The 13,381-nt window shown below is 34.2% G+C and overlaps 3 protein-coding genes across 3 annotated transcripts in view; 2 read left to right on the top strand and 1 right to left on the bottom strand.

The window, feature by feature from the left end:
- The first annotated feature begins 198 nt into the window (after nt 1-198).
- Nucleotides 199-3,586, top strand: LOC123658160 (17-beta-hydroxysteroid dehydrogenase 13-like). Its single transcript, XM_045593601.1, has 6 exons — nt 199-432; nt 1,021-1,158; nt 1,388-1,576; nt 2,120-2,249; nt 2,850-3,026; nt 3,441-3,586. The coding sequence occupies exons 1-6, from the start codon at nt 199-201 to the stop codon at nt 3,584-3,586; spliced, it is 1,014 nt and encodes a 337-aa protein (XP_045449557.1).
- Nucleotides 3,587-4,126: 540 nt separating this feature from the next.
- LOC123658148 (zinc finger protein 43-like) lies at nt 4,127-6,183 on the bottom strand. Its single transcript, XM_045593592.1, has 2 exons — nt 5,083-6,183; nt 4,127-4,443 (listed from the first exon to the last, which is right to left on the bottom strand). Exons 1-2 carry the CDS (start codon nt 6,144-6,146, stop codon nt 4,131-4,133), a joined length of 1,377 nt encoding a protein of 458 aa, XP_045449548.1. The 5' UTR covers nt 6,147-6,183; the 3' UTR covers nt 4,127-4,130.
- A 464-nt stretch (nt 6,184-6,647) lies between these two features.
- Nucleotides 6,648-13,381, top strand: part of LOC123658131 (oxysterol-binding protein-related protein 1-like) — an 81,912-nt gene continuing 75,178 nt past the window's right edge. The window contains exons 1-7 of the mRNA XM_045593589.1: nt 6,648-6,874; nt 8,840-9,000; nt 10,029-10,226; nt 10,903-11,047; nt 11,748-11,893; nt 12,182-12,391; nt 12,929-13,049. Of these exons, the coding sequence (XP_045449545.1) occupies nt 6,733-6,874; nt 8,840-9,000; nt 10,029-10,226; nt 10,903-11,047; nt 11,748-11,893; nt 12,182-12,391; nt 12,929-13,049 (1,123 nt within the window). The 5' untranslated portion in view covers nt 6,648-6,732. The remainder of the gene's footprint in view (nt 6,875-8,839; nt 9,001-10,028; nt 10,227-10,902; nt 11,048-11,747; nt 11,894-12,181; nt 12,392-12,928; nt 13,050-13,381) is intronic.

Raw genomic sequence — 13,381 nt, 5'->3', positions numbered from 1 at the left:
AAGTTAATGGTGATACTTTTATTTTGCGAATAATCAATTTTGAGGAAATTTAGTACCTAACCAATTAAAAATAGTGCCTATTAAGAACTTTATGCTTACGTTTTTTTTTTTCCTTTATTTTTAAATATAACAACGTCAATCAAACATGAACGAATTGCAGTTTGAAGTTTTTAGAACAGTTTTATTATGTTATAACTTATGCAGAAAAAGAATATATTTTCGCGTATAATCGGCGCTTTAGCTAGAAAGTTTCGGGTATTTCAAGAAATATGGTTATTCCCTTGGTTTGGGAAGCGTAAGTTGTCAGCAGTACCACTTTGGACTCTTGATACCTTTGTACTCATTCTCAAATTATGTTCTACGAGTATAATGGCTGTTGCACGGACACTTTTACCAGAAACAAAGAAGTCTTTATATGGGGAAACCATACTGGTATAATTAGACATATTTTTTTTATTGTTATTTACTTACCTTTAATAAATGTAAAAAGTATTGAGTAACAACGAAAAAATAATTAAGCGGCATACGGTACAACTCGTGATAATAAAACGGTAATTACAAATAAAATAGGTAAGGCTTTTGATTAAGAACCGTCGAATTATCTAAGCTCAAAATTTGACCGTTTATCGGCATAATTTCGTTACAAAAAAAAACAACCCTGACCTATCTAACTTCCAAAGTAGACTGTTTATCGACATAATCTTGTTACAAAAAAAAAATAATAACCCTCCTATCTAACTTCAAAATAACGGTTCTTAATCTAAAGCCTAGCCATCTAGCCAATCCAAAAGTAGCTCTACTTTCAATAAGGCTTCAAAAAGCACCTAGAAAGAGGAGAATATTAAATATTGTTAAAAATGAAGCTACCATCGATTCGGAAAGTAGATTCTGCAAAGAAGAATCGGCAAGAAAACTTCACAGTTACTCTTTATAAAAACTGTATTTTAATATAGTATTGGAATGTTACTACGGTGTATCGTACCTCCGATTAGCTAAATTCTGAAAATATTGCCTTCTCAGGTAACTGGTGCGGGTTCTGGAATAGGAAGGGAACTCGCGATTCAATTCGCTGAACTTGGAGCTACAGTTGTATGTTGGGATAAAGATGCTAGAAGGAATAATACTGTCGTCGATGAAATCAGGAAAAAAGATGGAGATGTTGGTCTAAATATTTTTTAATACACAGTGAAAATACAATGAAAAAAGTTTTATGCTCCCTAACATTTGTGAAGGCACTTTTTAAAATATGCTGTTTTAATCATGCTGTTTTACGTACACAAAATACATAAAAATAAGCATTTTAATTACAAATTTATAACAGTAATCACTAGGTACCTACATCAAAAAAGTTTTTAGATCATTTAATTTAGACAAATTTGTATTTTAGAGTTTTGGATACACAGTAGATGTTACTATACGTGAACAAGTCTCGTCGGTAGCAGCTAGTATCCGGCGACTAGCAGACGTGACTATGGTAGTCAGCAATGCAGGCGAGTTGACTTGTGCGCCACTAACGCGCTTAAGTCCGGAATATGTCGCAAAACTTATTGAAGTAAACTTGTTGGCACACATATTGGTAAACCATATTTCTATATTTCATTTGCTTCTCAATTGTTTCGGCCAATACCTTGTTAAATTACTTTTATATGCTAAGTATGAAACTGCATTATCAGAAGTATAATAAATAAACAGAGACTAAATTTCTATGCTGTGTGGTTACGGCATTAAATAATAAAGTGTCGTAAGAGGCGACTAAGGGATAACACAGTTCCACTACTACCTTGGAACTTAAAAAAGCCGACCGATGGTGGGATAAACATCCAACTGCTCGCTTTGAAATACACAGGCCAAAGACGGGCAGCAGCGTCTTCAGTGCGACAAAGCCAGCCCTGCGGTCACCAACCCGCCTGCCCCGCGTGGTGACTATGGGCAAAACACATGGAGTTTAAGCCATTTTTGGCGTGAACTTGTGGAGTGCTATGTCCAGCAGTGGACTGTGGTAGGCTGAAATGATGATGATGATGATGATGATGTTGATAAAATTTCTATATAGGCATGTATAGTCGATGATTTGTAAGATTTGTAAGTACAATGAAATCGAAATATTATAGTATTTCAGGTAATTCGTGCGTTTTTGCCGAGTATGATAGAACGCCGGTATGGTCATATTGTAGCTATTAATTCCAGTTCTGGTCTAATGCCCTGTGCGGATATGACACCTTACTGTGCTGCTAAGTCTGGATTAAAAGGTGAGTTAACATTTAACCAGATTTAGTTCCGGCTGATAAAGCCATCTGTACTTTTATGTAAGATAAATTTAATGAGCAATCGGTGGACCAGCCTCTAAATAAAAGAAGAAAAGTTTGAAGTTAAATTTATTTTTTATTTTTATACAATGATAGGCTTGCGTTTGACCACTATTTCCCCTGATGTTAAGTGAAAATGCAGTCTAGGATGGAGCACGCTTACCTAGAAGTAACCTATTCACTCGTGACTTAAAGATCCCAAAAATACGCTAATCCCACGAAAAGCAAGATAAAAAATAAATCTTTTAGACTTATTGTAGACTAGTAAATAAGCTAAACAATAATACTTACTTATTACGAGTAGGTATGCCTCTAATCTTAGCTAGAAGTTTCAAAAGGTTTGGTGATGAAACTCGTTACAAAAATATGAATTTTATAGGATACCTAAATTATATTTAAAAAATGTGTTTAGATACAGTAGCAGTAGTAATAGTAATGAATTCAACATACCTAATTAAACAAAGAAATCAAGTGTGGATGAACCGAGGTCATAAATAACAACATTAATAAAAACTAGTTTTTTTTACATATTAAAAAAAAAAGGTTTTATGGACTCGCTCAGCGAAGAGCTCCGCCTGGACACGTGGACAGACAATATCAACACCACTTCAGTGTACTTGGGCACTGTGGCCACTGGTCTATACCCGACGCCGAACCACCGCTTCGTATCCTGGTATTCTGATATACCTGCCAAGGAGGCTGCCAGGATTATTATAGAAGGTATCATGCTCATTCATTCATTCAGATTAATGGCTTCCAGGTATCATGTTCTATGTATTTATAAATTGAAGACTTTCATACATAGGCCTTAATCTTAAATTTGTATGTACCTACATATTTTGGTGTTATTTGTTGGGTTGGGTATTTGATACTTGGGTGTATTTTTATAAATACGTAAAACGCACAGTCAATACAAAAAAAAAGTATTTGTACATATACAAATTTCTGTTGGGAACACAAAACGAGCACGCGACCGCCGTTAAGGCGAGTTTTCACACCACTACACCAAGAATGCTATAATGTTAACTTCTAATTTAGACAAAAAAAAAAATAATTGACAATTTTTTTTATTTTTTTATTTTCATTATTATTCTTACTTATTTAAAAAAAATTGCCTAATTTCCATTTTTACAGGAATACGAAAAAACAAAAAATGCATTTGCATACCATCATATGTGAAGTTTCTAACAGATCTGTACAACCTTATGCCGTACAGAATAAGGATTGTTTTAATCGATTTCTTTAATTTTGGACATAGGGGTTGGTTCTGTTTTTGCTAAGAATAAAATTTAATTAAGTTTCATATGTATTTATTAATGTAATATATATTTTTTAAATATTTCTTATTTTACTGAAAATTGCTGTTAACAAACTTGTTAAATAAATTACTATGATTATAAAAACTTGTTAAATAAATAAAGGTTTGTAAGATTATTGATTTTTATTTTGTTTAAACATTTTAATATCGTTAATATAATTTGATATGTATATTACGATATTATAATCAAAAAAAATAAATAAATGAGGTAGCACACAATAGGATACACCCTGCTCAAAATTTGGGGCAGCATGTCTGGCAACCTCAACCTTACAGAAGAATGCAGTTAAATAACACTGTTCTCACATAGTCTCATATAGTGTTGTTCCTGTGGTGCGTAAGGTAGCCAAAGCTTCTAGGAAGGGTGAGGTAAACAATGTGTTTGCGATGCTTCTGGTGTTGCAGGCATCTATAGGCTACGGTAACCACTTACCATCTCGAGTGTCGTTGGTGGGTCGTAGGCTTATTTGCCGACACCTAGTTGTATAAAAATAAAAAAATATTTTTTAATCACACTTATGTTGATTTAATTCAAAACTATTAACATATTGTCCACATTTATCACACATAACCATTTCAACATGTCCTAAAACATGTTGATCCTTTGTTTTTACATCTTCAAAACAGCGGCCACAGATATGACACTTGTGATACATTGGTGCGTGTTGTAAGGAATGACGTAGTAAACTTGCGTGTGATGCAAAACTGCGTCCGCACGATTCACACAAATGTCTATTTCGTTCTTTGATTTCTGTGTGTTTTTGTACGTGAGTGTATATTGTTTTACGATCTTGTGACGTAAAACTGCAGATTTTACATCTGAAAATAAATAGATTAATTGTAATAAGTAGCTTTTTTAACCGACTTCAAAAAAGGAGGAGGTTACTCAATTCGAACGTATATGTATATATATATTTTATGTATGTTTGGGGATAACTCCGTCGTTTATGAACCGATTTTGATAATTCTTTTTTTGTTGGAAAGGAGATATCCCTAGTTTGGTACCATGATAAGGAAACCAGGGTCTGATGATGGGATCCCAGAGAAATCGAGGGAAGCTTTCGAAAATCCGCTAACTTTTTACTGGGTGTACTGATTTTGATGATTTTTAATTTAATCGAAAGCCGATGTTTATCATGTGGTCACATTTAAATTTCATCGAGATCTGATTACAACTTTGGAGTAATCTTTGATAATGTGTATTTACTTGACAATTTTTTTTGTCTATAATACGTTGTATTACTTGTCGATATAATTGAAGTCAGTTTTTCTTCGTTTGCTTTCAAACACAATTATCAGTAATAATGTATTAAAATGGAGTAAAAATATAAGCACAAAGGCAATATTTCTTACAATTCTAGTTATCAACTGAAAATAAAAAATTCATTTTTAGCCTATTTCTATAATGTATCAAAACTAAATAGATATAATTTGTAGATATTTATAATCAAAAATTACCTGTATCTAATATTGTCAGCTTTTTCGTGTTGCTCCATTCTGTGTTTAGATAGTGCTTCATCACCGTTAAATGTATGCCCGCATATATCACAGATCCGTTCCTCTAACTTAAGAATATGCTTTTTAGCATGCTTATAGAGCTGGAATCTCTCACTAAATGTCTCTCCACATTGTTTACAAGAATATATAAAACCCATGGATGCTATATGATCTATTTCACACTTTGTAGAGTGTGCTAAAAGATTTTCTTTCGAGTCGAACTGATGCCCACAGTTACAAGTTAATGGTGTTATCACACTGTGTGTTAGAGCGTGCTGTCGCATCTTTTGTTTAGAGTCAAATAGAATACCACAGTGAACACAAGTTCGTAAGGCAGTATCGCATATGCTTAAATGATGAGATAACTTTTGTATGCTATCCAATTTTGCTTTGCAACCGAAACAGGTGAAAGTTATGTCTACAGTTTTCATTTGTTTCTTGGGTTCGATTTCTTTTAATAATAATTCGTTTACGATTTCTATATCTGAATCTAACACATCTATATCCATGTTTATGGGTTCTTGACTCTTACCTGGAGATTCTTTTTTCTTTGGACTAGGTGTTTTGGTTAGTTTATTATTTACTGTTATCGCCGTAGTTTCTGATGCTTCAGTTCTGTCTAACATGTTGACTATAGATGGTATGTCTTCTTTACCCAAGTTATTAAGATACTCTTCTATATTTGCTGTATTATTAAGAAATTCTAATAGAGAATCCGAGTTGTATTCGGAGTCGGGTAGAGGTTGAACGTGAAGTTTAGTCTCTGTTACCCTCTTATTTTTCTCTTGGAGAGAAGATTCAAGCCAGTCTTCTGAACATCGCGCGTTTAATTGAAAATTGTAGAATTCGTTCAACTGTGACACGCACGATTCGCAAATCGATTTAGGCAGGTTGTCGTTGGCGGTTATACTGACGGGTAGACAGGATTTTATATGCAAAATAATTGTCTGATCATCCATAATAGAAACATGTCTGGATTCCACATCTAAGCATATACGGCAGCAACTTTGTATTTTATCATTCATATTTAATTTCAAAAATGTATTTAACGTTGCGATAAAAATAACTTCAGCCAAAATAGTATATATTTTAAAATACCAACAAATTCACATACATTACAGACGGTAGTTTTGAAGCTTCAATGTTTACAAAATACAAATAGGAATTTGACATTACATAAACTTTAACGTTCGTTAATTTATTTTGATAAATAAAAGTATATTTCTTTTTTACTCATTTGATACGTAATTATTGTCTTCTTAAATATGTTATTTATAAAAAAATCTAAATATTAGTATTTCAGTACCTTAAATTACGTAAAAAAAAGATATTTAAAAATACAATGCGTTTTTCCGACCTTTGTGTTTAATTATATTTTTAAACGTCTATACGTAACTGTCAGAATAACAGTCGAGAATTCGACATTTCGACTTTAACTTATATTTTGTGCAAATCTCAACAATTTAAAGTAAACGTTGGTTGGTTGACTATTTCCACATCAGTGCACAAAACCACTAAACACTATTGACGGACACGATACAATATCTCGTATTAACGATCGCTAATGCAGTGAGAAACATATTGCCGTTTTGTTTACAATACAAAATTGATATGTCTAAATCGGAAGAAAACCCTGGATTGGAGGCTGAAGAATCTCTCTTGTACTCAGCTAGACACGGAGAGCTGTCTGTAGTTAAAGCTCTTTTGGAAGCTAAAAATGAAGGAAACTTAAGATTGGATATAAACTGCAAAGGTAAATTTGTACTTCATACTATTAAATTAACTTCAAATAAAGTATAATACATGTAATTCGTGCAAAAATTGCATATCTGCAAAATTATTTATCTTCGCTTTTGTTATTTTTTTTTCTTCTATTATTGTCAATATACTTTTTATACAATATAAATTTCATTTGTCATATTCTATGATTTGAAATTAATATCATTGTTTATAAATTATGAAATTTCCTGGGTAAATGAGTCATAATATATTAAACATTCACGTAAAAACAGCTAAGATTATTAAATATTGCTCTATTCTAGCAGTAGTAACTAGTAGGTATTATTACTATTTGCTTTAATCTAATTATTAACATAATTAAAATTAATATAAAAAATAATATAAAGATTTTAAGAGTTGTATTCTTACTGTAAAAAACTTATTTTATTAAAAATTATTATCATATAAGTAAACACTTGTTTTGCAAGTATAAGAAAATTGATTTTAAAAGTACTGAATATTATAAAATATTAAACTACGTTCTCTACCTGCTTTAATTTCTGTCTGTAACCGTTCCTTTTTGGGTGTGCTGGAAGAAATCTCTTATAGGGTTAAGCACACCCGTTGTGAGTCTCCATGACAAATATATTATGTTTATAATTTTGTACATATAAAAATTGTAAAATAAATACATATTTAGCCTTTTTAAATCAGTAGTATAAAAATTAAATTTCCCTTCTAGTTTGAAAAAAATACTAACTTTTTATACAAACATTCAACCCCTATTTATTACCTGTCAGAGGTATAATTTCTCAAAATATATTTTTTGAGGACATCTATTAACTGTAAACTAGTAATGTATGTAGCACAAAAAATAAAGGAAATTCATACAAACTTCGGACAGCCCTTAAACTATCTTAATCTGGCTCTGTCAGAAAATCCAAACTATGAGTCTAATTTGTGATTGTAGTATAAAAAATTAAGCACTTTTTGACAGCCCTTAGACCTCTTTAAAGCCTCTTGAAAGGCGGGGTTGAGCATGAATATTAGCAAGACCAAGTTTCTGGTGGTGTCGGGGGATAAGGGTTTAAAGCCGAGAATTCAGGTGGAAGGTAAATACCTAGAGCGGGTGCATATGTATAAATACCTTGGTGCTTGGGTAAATGAAGAATGGGACTGTGGGCAAGAAATTTGGACCCAGATTGAAATTGCCCAAGCAAGCCTTAAAAGGTTGAAAAAGATTTTGTGCAGCCGTAAACTATCCATAAAGTTCAGACTAAGAATACTCCACTGCTATGTCTGGCCAGTAGTGTTATATGGTAGTGAGGCATGGACCTTGCAAGCTGACACCCAGAACCTTCTAGAAGCTTTTGAGATGTGGTGTTGCCGCAGAATGCTCCGTATTGGCTGGACACAGAAAGTTTCGAATGTGAGAGTACTCCAGCGCGTCGCCAGTAGCCGGAAGTTACTGCAAACCGTCAAGAAGAGAAAAGCCGAACTGGGCCACGTCTTGAGACACGAGCGATACCAGCTGCTCCAAATTATAATGATGGGCAAAGTAGAGGGCAAGCGACGCGTTGGAAGAAGAAAAAAGTCCTGGTTGCGCAACATCCGTGAATGGATGAAGATCGCCAGCGTGGGAGAGCTGTTTCGCTTGGCGCGAAACCGCAAAAAATTTGCTGAGCTGACGGCCTCCAGTAGTGGAGAGGCACAAGAAGAAGAAAAAGACCTCTTTAATGCGGACCTAGTCTACTAACTACCTCTCAGCCCACATTTAAACGTGTAGCATAAAAAATTAAGAATTTTCATACAAACTTTTAAAAGCCCTTAGACCTATTTAATCCAGCCCAATCGAAAAATCCGTTCTTAGCAGACGTCTACTGACTGTAAACTACCTCCCTGCGAAATTTCATGCCTCCAGCGGTTTTTGAGATTTCGTGATAAGTCAATGACATAACGATTTTATATATATAGATAAACAAAATGTTTATGTTTTTAGGCAAAAGTAAAAGCAACTTAGGATGGACCCCCCTCCACTTGGCCACATACTTCGGTCACAAGGATGTCGTAGAGGCTCTGTTAGACGCCGGTGTCGATGTAGACGAAGTAAACGACACTGGAGACACGGCCTTGCACAAGGCGTCGTTTATTGGTAACGAGGTCAGATTTATTCATATATTATATTACATTTATGTGTATATGCATGTGTAGTTTCTATTATTGACTGACCTTTCGATGGAATATCATTTATTGTGGCTGAGATCTACCTAAAGCAAAATTTATTTATTTTAATCCTCATCATTATAAAATTTATGAAAAATAATACATTTTCTTTTTAAATTTAAAATTAGTGCAAGTGCTCTAAAATGCCCACGCCGTAAATCAGACATCATGCATTATAATTATGTTTATCCTACATGCGATTTATTACTAAAACTACAGATCGACAGTACTGTGACTGCCTAGTAAAGCTAGGACGTAGTCCGCCGCTAACGGATTTTTTCTGTTACAATATAAAAAATACAATACATTATATAGTACTGCATAAAAGCAGAAGTAGAAGAATTAAAGTTTATAACATTCTGTATCTATCAAATCTATAATATACGTGAAAGGATTGCTCTGACATGTATAAAAAAGAAATAATATTAATTTAAATTAGAAAAGTCCTCCCGTGACCATGGTTGCTGTAAAGTATCCGAAACATTGGGCATCTAAATCATAAAAAATTTGATCTGAATTTGCATAGCAAATTTTTAGAACAAAATTAAGTTACATGTGCCTGGGCGTTTGTTTCGTTGTTGTATATTTTCGGGCCCCCCCAACACATGATTCTCATTTTATTGGGGCCCGTTGAGTGTAAGGCTTTTAAATCTAGTGTTTTTATACATGAAATACAAAAAAAAAACGAGTGTTCTTTGCAGCACACGACTAAAGCAAAACTTTTGCACAATAGGCCTTCTGCTCATAAAATTTCTGCACTGTATCTTAGATATACGAAATGTAACTGGATACGAGAGAAAGAGAGAAATAAAATGAGCGCTCGCACCTCTCTTGCTCCGTTCGCCTTGCCCGATCACACTTTTCGTGTCGCTCTTGTCACGCATTCACCAGCTTTCTCCTCAAGTCAATCGAGCCTAAAGAAGCTTTACTTCAAAAACTTATTTAACTTATTTTACTATTTGTAGGAGTTAGTAATTCTACTCCTGAACTACAAAGCGGATGTAAATATAATGAACGGCGAAGGTCGTACCGCGGCGGACGTGTGTAAGACACAGGATGTTCAGAGGTTACTTGAAGCGGCTAGCCTGGCTGAAAGGAGGGACAGGGAACGAAAGCTATTGACCGCTGCAAGGGAGGGGAGAGTTGAGGAAGTACAAGAACTGGTATGTAATACATAATTTTAATTTAAAAAAAAACGAGTGTGCTTTAGACCACATGACTGAAGTACAACTTCTTTAGCACCATTAGGCCTGCACTGTGTCTCAGATATACGAAATGTAACTGGCTAGGAGAGAAAGAGAGAAATAAAATGTGTGCTCGCACCTCTCTTTTTTGCTCCGTTCGCGTCGCCCGACCACACTTTTAGTAACGCTCTCGTTACGCATTCATCAGATTACTCCCCAAGTCAAGCAAGAAGTTTTACTTCAAAATATATATTATGTGTAAAAATGTCAAATAAAATTAAACACAAATTCGTTTTTAGTCATAGATTTCCATATCCATTCATAATCAATTTGAAAACTACAACCTTGGGCAGTATCAAAAAAAATTTTTTCGTTCAATTCGAAATTTAAATGCAATGTATTGATTTTTTTAGTTTACATTAATCAGTTATATTAATAAGGTCAATTATTATTCTGCTGTTTGGTGTGTGGCTATGGCACCAAAGAATATAGCCACCACCTCTCTTCCCGAATTTACGAATTTTGATTCAATTAAATTGAAAATAAATAATAGTCCGTATGGCATAACACCTACCGCATTCATGAATTATTTTATTTACTAAAAATATGAAATTAATAAGGTATCCTGAAATTAAAAAAAAATGTTTTATTACAGTTAAGTGTTTCAAGTCCTCCGAACATAAACTGTGTGGACGCACAAGGGAACACTTGCCTCCACTGCGCTGCTTATCGTGGACACACTCGCGTTGCTGTATTACTACTACAGAATGGAGTTGATACCACGCTTAGGAATAATAGCGGTAAGATTTGTAAAATACACATGTATTTATAATTTTTTTTAAGTAAAAGTTCTTTATGTACTAGTTCTTTATGTAGTAGTAGCTGATGAATGCGTGACGAAAGCATTACGAAAAGTGTGATAGGGCGAGGCGAACGGAAGTTGAGAGGGAGATATAAGTTAATGAAGGTAGAAGAGCGAGAGTTATGCTTCGTATATCTCACACACAGTGCAGGCCCACTGTGCAGAAGTTTTACTTCAGTGGTGTGGTCTAAAGCATACTCGTTTTCTTTTTTTACTATTAAGTGAGTTTTTTATATTGATTCAATATTGAAGTTTCATTTAACTTTTTTTGTAAAAGTTAAATTTATTAAAGGTATTTATGAAAAACCACCATAGCAGAACTATAAATTTTTAGCCATATAAATTTAGGTTTTTTTTTTTGAGGTACAAACTTAGGAAGTTACCTTATCTTCTAAATTGTTGACTGCAATTTTAAAATACGACAGGAAATACCTTTTCCTAACAACTACTTTTTTCACATCTCCATATAATTTCATTTTGGACAAATCAATTCTGCAATCGGTAAATTATATTTCTTTTAATTGAGGTCAGCTAGCAATAAATCTAGAGTTAATTTAATTTTTTTTTTAAATTTACTTATAGTTTGACTTCGCACAAACGAATTCAACATTCGGTAATTGATTTTTCTTACCTTTCAGGTCAGCTAGCAATAGACCTAGCGAAGGATAACGAAATGCGTGAAGTGCTTAGTGTTCGTCCCGTTCAGCGCTTACAACGTACTGCAGCGAGGTTTGAAGGACCATTGCTTAAACGTTCACGATTTCTCGGCTGGAGACCGTTATGGGTAAATATTGCAATGGCTATTGAATTATAAATCAGAATGTTGGAGCTACAGAAACCACTTACAGCGTAGTAGATCATAGGATCGTTAGCCACACTAGTGGTAAAAAAAAATATTTTATTTTATTTATGATTAATCCATAACAAATATATATAATAGTAGGTACAAAATTCAGCAAAGTTTCCACCAATTACCTAAAATCCAATTACGAAAAATCATCCATCCATCTTCACATATTTAAACCTTGGATTAACTCATGCTGTCCAACTCTAGCCGACGTAAACTTTTCAGGCTGTTTTACAACGTGGCGTGTTACTTTACTACGGTTCCCGGGCGGAAGCTGCCCGTGAAGGTGGTCGTTGGCGAGACCGGAAGTACTTAGATGGAGCGAAGGTGAACGCCCCGGACACTGAACCGGCACTCATCGTCATCGGTTTCAGTGATGGGGATAACCATCGCCTCGCTGTTCAACAAGGGGAAAGTGTTTCCGCTTGTCGTCAGGTGAGTTTAGTTTACACTACGGCTATTTATTTATTTATATATTAATACGTGAAGCATTTTTGCTTTGTACCCCTTTTTACGAAGATTGCGCAGATGGAAGAGTATGAAATTTACACTTATAGTTTATATTGAGAAAGAGTGCACAATGCTAATATTTTTTGAAAATTAGAAAGCTAAGAAGTTTGATTTTTTCACAGCTCTAAGAGACAGTAGATTGATATTTGATATGAATTCCAGCTTGATACCCCCTCGCGTTCCTGAAAAAAAGTGTCTTGACAGATAGACGGACAACAAACTGATCCTATAAGGGTTCCGTTTTTTCCTTTTGAGGTACAGAACCCTAAAAATACAAGTGAATGCTGGGTAATAAAGGATGTAGTTTAAAACCCTACCTAATATCATCAAGGGTGTGAAAAAGTTGTTAAAAAACACCATGTCATTAATGGACGACCCCATAACGTGAATGCATAGTGAAGATTTATTTGTATGAAGCCGTTGGTTAATCCTAGTATACTTAAATGGAACAATTAATTCCAGTCTTGGATCACAGCTCTAAAAGAACACATCGCGTATTCCGGTCACTATTTATGGGCAGGCGCGTGTCCTGATGCCGCTAAGGAGGCGACTGAAGATCTCGAAGACGAGTGCAAACCGCTAGGTATGTAAAAAAAAAATTCCAGTACTATATTTAGTTTAGTTAGAGACTGGTTGATAGGGCCATGGGTTGGAGGTGGGACTTGTCCCTGTAATATATATAATAAATACTATATTTAGTATTCAACTTTAATACAAAAATACAAAATATAAAATAGTTTATTGATAATAATAATTTTTAACAAACAAGTCGCAAGTCGCAGTCGCCCTTGTACTGGATGGTGTCCCGTAATACTGGGGTTTAAGACCCAGTGATGTGTACTTTTATCGCTAAGTTATAATGAAAGATTTGTTTCAGAACCCAAAAGCCAAATTAACAAAAGAGCGTTTCGCCTT

This window comes from Melitaea cinxia, chromosome 1 (assembly GCF_905220565.1).
Source record: "Melitaea cinxia chromosome 1, ilMelCinx1.1, whole genome shotgun sequence".
NCBI lineage: Eukaryota > Metazoa > Arthropoda > Insecta > Lepidoptera > Nymphalidae > Melitaea > Melitaea cinxia.
The sequence above is the reverse complement of the archived record's forward strand: the minus strand, read 5'-3'. Positions and strand labels throughout refer to the sequence as shown.

Excerpts from the sequence above, each read along its gene's own strand:
- LOC123658148 (XM_045593592.1), bottom strand. The coding sequence starts at position 6,146 with ATGAATGATAAAATACAAAGTTGCTGCCGTATATGCTTAGATGTGGAA. Across the intron at positions 4,444-5,082 it reads GCTGACAATATTAGATACAG|ATGTAAAATCTGCAGTTTTA; the intron begins GTAATTTTTGAT and ends ATTTATTTTCAG.
- LOC123658160 (XM_045593601.1), top strand. The coding sequence starts at position 199 with ATGCAGAAAAAGAATATATTTTCGCGTATAATCGGCGCTTTAGCTAGA. Across the intron at positions 433-1,020 it reads TATATGGGGAAACCATACTG|GTAACTGGTGCGGGTTCTGG; the intron begins GTATAATTAGAC and ends TTGCCTTCTCAG. Across the intron at positions 2,250-2,849 it reads TGCTAAGTCTGGATTAAAAG|GTTTTATGGACTCGCTCAGC; the intron begins GTGAGTTAACAT and ends TAAAAAAAAAAG.